Raw genomic sequence first — 7923 nt, 5'->3', positions numbered from 1 at the left:
ATTAGTACTAAAATGGAACATATACATAAAGACTTAATCTTATAGACAACTGCTTTAAGCACATATTAGTAGTTACCACATCCAGGAAAAAACACATTTTGCAGCTCTTGTAAGTTAGTTATGATTTGGAGAAATATTAGAAAGGAAAATCATAGAGTTGAGCTGTGTACTTCTTTCTAAGCATTGTTTAACGTGAAATGTCACATAGAATCCAGACAAAACATCTTTCCTTAGTCACCTAACACTGAAATTCATTATGATATGGTAAGATGACACCAAACTTCAATAGAATTATAGTAAAGAGTAGTAATTGGCCTAGATGAGACTATAAAAACTTAAGTACATAAAAAACAATTTCAGTGTCCCATTTGAGTTTTGTCTGGGAACAGTCACACTGCTACTTTTATAATTTGTTTAAATGTTATATTCTTTGCAGAATAGAGGACAACTGAAGCATTAGCTAGTCTTTGAAGAATAGAGGATAATTGTAATATTAGCTGACTGTTGTTGTTATGTGCTGTCAAGTTGGCCCTGACTCATAGCGATCCCTCCTTTGGTTTCTGAGGCAGTATCACTATGGAAGTAGATTGCCCAACCTTCCTTCCCAGGCATTAGCTGACTATCCCTAAAAGTCATATGATTCTATACTTGGTATACTAGTACTTGGTGTACTTGGAATACTAGTATTCCTGCTAATGGTTAAAAGTTAAAAGTTCAACAGCTGACATAACCTGTCATTTCACTTTTTGAAAACTAGCTTATATACCACAGCATAATACACCAATTTTAAATGCACAGTTATATGATTTTTGACAAATTTATATATTAGTGTAACACTACCACAATCAAGATAATGAATCACTCCAAAAAGTTCTGTTTTCAATTATCATCTTTTTCCAACCATAGTCTGAAGCCACCATTAATGTTTTCAATTGCTATGTATTTTTTTCCCCCAGAATTTCATTTTATGTAAATGGAATTATACAAATCATGAAAAGATACATAACCTAATAGAAAAATTGACAACTTGAAATAACCATCTTAAAGAAGACAAATGGTCTAAAAGCATTTTAAAAAATGCTAAACATCTTTGGTAATCAGAGAAATGTAAATTTAAAATCACAGTAAGATACTATTTTACACTACCTGATTGGCAAAAATTAAGAAATCCGACAGTATTCAATGCTGGCAAATTCTGAAGGAATTGGTAATCCTTAAAATCATGCCTAAGGCACTTGACTGCTAACCAGAAGGCTGGTGGTTCAAACCCACCAGCCACTCCTCAGAAGGAAGGTTGGGCAACCTACTTCCGTAGTGTTACTGTCTCGGAAACCCAAGGAGGGGTCGCTATGAATCGGGTCCGACTCGATGGCACATAACAACAACAACAACAAAATCCTGATAACGGGAGTATAAATTGGTAATAACCACCTTGTACAGCAATTTAACATTCTTGTAAAGTTGAATAATCCTCTCCTGGGTATGTGTGCTATCCTGGAAAAATTACTGCATTTACATACCCAAAGCTCTTATGTATAAGAATGTTCATGGCAGTGTTGTTTCTAATGGCATAACCTGAGAAATAGAGGGTAAGTTACACAAAGTGGTATTACCAGTACATAGCCGTCAAAAATAACTACAGTTACACACAACTACATGCAACAACCTTGCACGAATGTAGAATAATAATTTTGAGTGAAAAAGAGTGAATTGCAGAAAATCCCATAATAGTAAAATATCTTTATAAAGCTCAAGCTTATCAAATTAAACATGCATGTGCATAAATTAAAAAAAAAAAAAAAAGGAATAACCCAAAATACAGGTGAATGTTAACTTCTGCAAGGAGGCAAGGGGATGGCATAGGGTGCTTTCAACAATGTTGTCAATACTTTAGTTCTAAACTTAATGATCGGGTCCCAGGTATGCATTGCATACTTACAAACCAAACCAAACTCACTGCCATAGAGTGGATTCGACTCATAGTGACCCTCTTTGGGTTTTCAAGGCGGTAAATCTTTACAAAAGTAGATCGCCCAGTCTTCCTTACCCGGAGTGGCTGGTGGGGTATGAACCGCCAACCTTTTGGTTAGCAGTCAAATGCCTTAGGCACTACCTCACCAGAGCTCTTTATTGCATACTTATATATTTATATATCAAATATTAAATAATAATCTGTTTTTAAACTACAGTCTATGGGCATCATTGAACAACAGTTTTCCTCCTTTATTAAAATAACTTCCCCGAAAAATTGACGAAATCCTGCACCTGGCCCCCTAACGTGGACTAAGCAAGCCGACTTTCTACCTCTTTGAACTGCTTACAGTCACTTCCGCCTCCACCTCCTTAGCTCCGCCTACCTAGTCGGAAGACTTTTCTCTCGGGTCCTCCTACCTGTAGGGGGCTGTCGTAGGCACCTAGTGCCACGAAGGCCTCCCGTCTGGGCTGTCCCTATGGCGCCTGTTAGCAGAGTCCTGGAAAGGACGTTTACATTATAATTCTTTCAGCCAGAAAACTGTCGCACAGGATCTTATTCTAGACAGTAACGTTCAAACTCAGCCCCGGCATAGTGCCACCGTAATGAAACCCTGATGCAGTTATGAGTGGGAGACAGGCGGAGTGGGGACAGTCCCGAAGTGCTAAAGTCCCAGGACCTCTTCCTCTTGTGAAGACGTAGCTGCGGGTGGCTGTGCTGGCTGCGGCCAAGATGTCGACCAAGAATTTCCGAGTCAGTGACGGGGATTGGATTTGCCCTGACAAAAAGTGAGTCTGTGAAGGGTCTCGAACTGGGTCGGGCGTTATCCGCGGGGATTTTATTAGGTTAGTTCGGCATTTTCCGTTTTTCGATCTCTTCCAGTGCGCTAAACGGATTTAGGCGGTGAACCGCCAGGTCCTGGGCGGGAAAGAGATTCTTGATCTCCTCACTGGCGGGGTCTTTCGGGAGTCTTTGTTTTGCTTATGTCGCCAGCATTTGCCCAACCTTACCGCTCCTAGGTAGACCTTAGTTGCTAGCGAGATCGCCTACTCTTTTGCCTCCTCCCTCCCCCCAAAAAAGCCTGATCTAGTCTGGTCTAGGTTTCACAGATAAGGAAATCTATCTCCCTTGTCGAGGCCAATGTGGTATTGAATCTCTTCCACGTGACTTTTCCCTATAAACTTTGTGAAAAGCTTTCCTTTCGTGCAGTCGACCTTTTAGTTCTTGTAGTTAACTATGCTTTTTTTGTTGTTGTTTTCATCGAAGTTTACCTTCTCTTCAGTATTTGATTTTTCCCCCTCCTCATTGACTTTAAAATTCTTCAGAAGAACTAAGCCTTTCGCCTAGTTAGAGCCCAAAGGAAAGAGACCTGTGTTTTTTCCTGCTTAGCTCTACGGATGCCTGCAGCAGAAAAGCACGTGTTTTAGTGGATTTGAATTTTGACTTGGTTGTTTCGTCTAAAATGCTCTTGTAAACGGTTAGCTTTTATTGAGTGATACAGAAATAAACACATCCTTATGAAAAATAAATGTCAAAATATAATTTAATGCATAATTCATGGTCGAATTAAAATCGTTGATATTTTGTTCCTAAACCAGTCGCTGATGTCATTGAGTTTATGTTAGTAAAGAGGAAAAACTTTGGCGCTAACGAACTTAGGTTTAATTACAGCCCTATCACTTAACGACCACGTATATGTGTGTGTGTGTGTGTGTGTGTTTTACAAATTTTTAAAAAATTAAGTTTAGAACAGCCCCCTTATAATGAATAAGATCGCATAGGTACAGAGTGTGTAGTGCAATGAAGTGTAGCCAATATTCGTTACTTGATAGCTGTTGGTAATAGTAATTTTTAGAAGTTATATTATCTGATGACATTAGAGGTGATAAATAACCATATTAAGGGGCCCCCGTGGCACAGTGGTTAAGCGTTCTGCTGCTAACTAAAAGGTCTGTGGTTAGAACCCACCAGCTGCTCTATGGGAGGAAGATAAGGCAGTTGGCATCAGCGGGACATTTCTACCCTGTCGTATAGGGGGGTCCCTATGAATTGAAATTGGCTTGAAGGCACACAACAAAAGATCATTCTGCCCCATCATACGAATTCTATCCTCACATTTGCAGTGTAAATCAACCTTTGCCTTTTTTGTGTAATGAGGTAATGTTCCTCCCTTGTGTAACTATTAAGATGACTTGAAGGACCTAAGTCTACTAGACGTAAGTCTTAGATGAGTTTTAACATTGTTTTTCTGAGTGGTAAGACTAATGATCAAGAAGATATAAAGTAACTTCTAACTTTTCTTTTGATCACTTTTAGAAATGTGTTTTGGTCAGTGTCCTTAATGACAACGCATTTAAGTATTTAAGGTAGAACTCTTTTCACTCAGTTACGTACAATATGCAGGATATTATTTCTACACTATGACTAAAAAAAAAAAAAAAAAGACATTTTCACAGTATGTGTTCAGTTGTGATCATAAGGATTTGGTATTTTTTAGGGGGAAATAAACTAAAAATTAAGGAGTGTTTCACTTAAGTGTGCTGCATGTGTTATACTTCTTGACTTTAGTATATGTTTTAAAAGTAAATCAGTTTATCTTTGTTTTCTTTTTTGATTTAAACATTACCTGTAATTCACAGCATTTAATTTTTTTTAATTATGCTTTTACTTTTCCTTTTTTAATTTTTAATTTATGCTTTTACCAATAAGTATGCAAGTGCACTATTAAAAGTAGCAAAAAGTACACTTTTTTTCTTTTCTGTCTTTTTTTAAATCAATATTGTTAGGAGCTATCGAAATGGTTCTGACTCATAGCAAACCTGTGTACAACAGAACTAAACATGTCCAATCCTGCGCCTTCCTAAAAATTGTTCTAGGCTTGAGTTCATTGTTGCAGCCACTGTGTCAGTCCACCTTGATGAGGGTCTTCCTCTTTTTGGTTGACCCTCTACGTTACTAAGCATGGTATCTTTCTCCAGGGACTGGTCTTTCCTGATAATGTGTCCAAAATACATGGGATAAAATTACACCATCCTCGCCTCTAAGAAACACTGACTTTTATTTCTTCCAAGATAGATTTCTTCATTCTTCTGACATTCCATGGTATATTCATTATTTACCAACACCATAATCCAAAGGCATTAATTCTTCAGTTTTCCTTATTTGTTCAGTTTTTGCATGCATATAAGGCCATTAAAAATATCTTGGCTTAGGTCTGTTACACCATAGTCCTCAAGGTGACATCTTTGCTTTTATAAGGTTTTAATCCATATTGGAAGTTGTGGTCTTTGATCTTCAACAGTGTTCAACAAGCAAGATTGTGTTATCTCTATATCACAGGTGGTTAAGGACTCTTCCTCCAATCCAGATGCCCTGTTCTTCACATAGTCCAGCTTCTCTGATTATTTGCACAACATACAGATTGTATATGTGTGGTGAAAGGATACAACCCTGATGCACTCCTTTGATAGATTTAAACCACACAACATCCCCCTTGTTCTATTTGACAACTGCCTCTTGGTCTATGTACAGGATCCACGTGAACACAATCAATGTTCTGGAATTCACATTCTTCCGCATGTTATTATCCATAATTTGTTATCATCTATTTATCTGGGTAGTTGATAAGCACTGGTAAACATCTTTCTGGTGCTCTTTGCTTTAAGCCAAGATCCATCTGATAACGAATAATGATACATCTTGTTTCACATCCTCTTCTGATTCTGGCTTGATTTTCTGGCAGTTCCCTATTGATGTACTGCTGTAGCTATTTTTGTATTATTTTCATTAAATTTGTGTATGATGTTAATGATACTGTTTGTTAATTTCCTCATTCTACTGGATCACCTTTGGGATGGGCACTAATTTAGATCTCTTCCGGTTGGTTGGCCAAATAGCTGTCTTCCTAATTTCTTGGCATAGATGTGTGAGTTATTCCAGCGTTGCATCCATTTGTTCAACATCTCAATGGGTAGATATTCCATTAATTGTTGGAGCCTTGTTCTTCACCAGTGCCTCAGTGCAACTTGGATTTCTTCCTTCAGTAGCGTCAGTTCTTGATCATATGCTACCTCCTGAAATGGTTAAACATCAACCAATTCTTTTTGGTACTCAAAACCAAAGAAGACCAGACTCACTGTCACCAAGTTGATTCCGACTCATAGCCAACCCCGTTGGGTTTCTGAGGGAGTAAGTCTTCACAGAAGTACATTGTTCTATCTTCCTCCCATGGAGCAGCTGGTAGATTTGAACCTCCAACCTTCTGGTTAGCAGTCAAATGCCTTAGGCACTATACCACCAAAGCTCCTTCTTTTTGGTACGTGACTGCATATCCTTTCATTTCCTTTTGATGTGTCCTGCATCATTCAATATTTTACCCATAGAATCCTTGAATATTGCAACGTGAGGTTTGAATTTTTCTTCCATTTCAGCTTGAGAAATGCCAAGTCTATTCTTTTTTCTTTTCATTTTCTAACTCCAGGTTTTTACACATTTCATTATTATACTTTTCTTTGTCTTCAGCCACCCTTTCCAATTTTCTGCTCAGTTCTTTTATTTTCATAATTTCTTCCATTCGCTTTAGCTATTCTCCATTCAAGAGCAAGTTTCATAGTCTCTTCTGACATCCATTTTTGTCTTTATTTCTTTTCTATCTTTTTAATGCCTCTTAGCTTTCTTCATGTATGATGACCTTGATATCATCCCACAACTTGCCTGGTTTTTGGTCATTAGTGTTCTGTACAGAAGGAAGATGGGGCAATCTATTTCTGTAGTTATACTGCCTCGGAAACCCAAGGAGGGGTCACTATGAGTCAGGTCTGACTTGACGGCACATAACAACAACAAGTGTTCTGTACATCAAATTTATTCTTGGATGTTCTCTAAATTCAAGTGGAATACACTCAAGTTCGTACTTTGGCTTCCAGGGACTTGTTTTAATTTTCTTCAGCTTCAGCTTGAACTTGCATAAGAGTAGCTGATGAGCTGTTTTTGCAGTCAGTCCCTGCCCTTGTTCTGAGTGATAGTGCTGCATTTCTCCATCATCTCTACATCCACAGATGTAGTCCATTTACTTCCTGTGTTTCACATATGCATTGTCTTTTTATATTGTTGAAAAGAGATATTTCCAAATGAATAAGTTGTTGGTCTGGCAAAATTGTGTCCTGTGATCTCCAGCTTCATTTCTATCAACAAGACTGTATTCTCCAACTACTACTGATCCTTCGTTGTTTCTAACTTTTGCATTCTGATCACCAATAATTATCAATACATCTTATTGCATATTTGATCATTTTGGGACTGCAGAAATTTATACAAATCTTCAATTTCTTCATTTTTCACCTTAGTTGGTGCATAAATTTCAATAATAGCCTTGGTAACTGGTTTTCTTTTTGGACATATGGTTGACAGAATACTTCAGGATACACCTTGAAATATTCTTTTTTTTAAATGCATTTTATTGAAATTTAATTTATGTATAGTAAAATACACAATAAAACTAAAGGGACATGGGTCAATGCTTTATTTTTTTGCAGCGTTCCGTCTCCTCCCCTCACACCCCAGCAACCAACAAAGAAAGTTTCCCTCCGTATGTAAACCTTTCCTTGACCCTCCACAACAACTAATACTATATTTATCTTTCTGTGATTTACTTATGTCACTCAGCATAATGTCCTCCAAGTTCAATTCATCCATATTATGCGATGTTTTGCAGACTCTACATTATTCTTCAGGCTGCATAGCATTCCATTATGTTATGTACTATAGATTGGTCATCCACTCTTCCGCTATAAATCTTGGAGATAAGTCCCTTGCCAGATATGTAATTATCAGCAAATATGAATTTGTTGCTGTCATTTTTGTTATGTGCTTTTCGTGGTGTCAATTTCTTTGTTCCATACAATTTTCTATGTTGAGCTTGTTTTGTTTATGAATTATGTTATCACATTCTT

General features: G+C 37.5%; 1 protein-coding gene across 1 annotated transcript in view; it reads left to right on the top strand.

The window, feature by feature from the left end:
- The first annotated feature begins 2704 nt into the window (after positions 1-2704).
- ZRANB2 (zinc finger RANBP2-type containing 2) overlaps positions 2705-7923 on the top strand; it is a 33475-nt gene continuing 28256 nt past the window's right edge. Inside the window, exon 1 of the mRNA XM_007948324.1 lies at positions 2705-2760. Coding sequence (XP_007946515.1) covers positions 2705-2760 — 56 coding nt within the window. The remainder of the gene's footprint in view (positions 2761-7923) is intronic.

The sequence above is a fragment of the Orycteropus afer genome, unplaced genomic scaffold (genome assembly GCF_000298275.1).
Source record: "Orycteropus afer afer isolate SDZICR_OR568_19922 unplaced genomic scaffold, OryAfe1.0 scaffold00213, whole genome shotgun sequence".
In the NCBI taxonomy this organism is placed as follows: domain Eukaryota; kingdom Metazoa; phylum Chordata; class Mammalia; order Tubulidentata; family Orycteropodidae; genus Orycteropus; species Orycteropus afer.
Note: the sequence above shows the minus strand (reverse complement) of the source record. Positions and strands in the feature narration are given on the sequence as shown.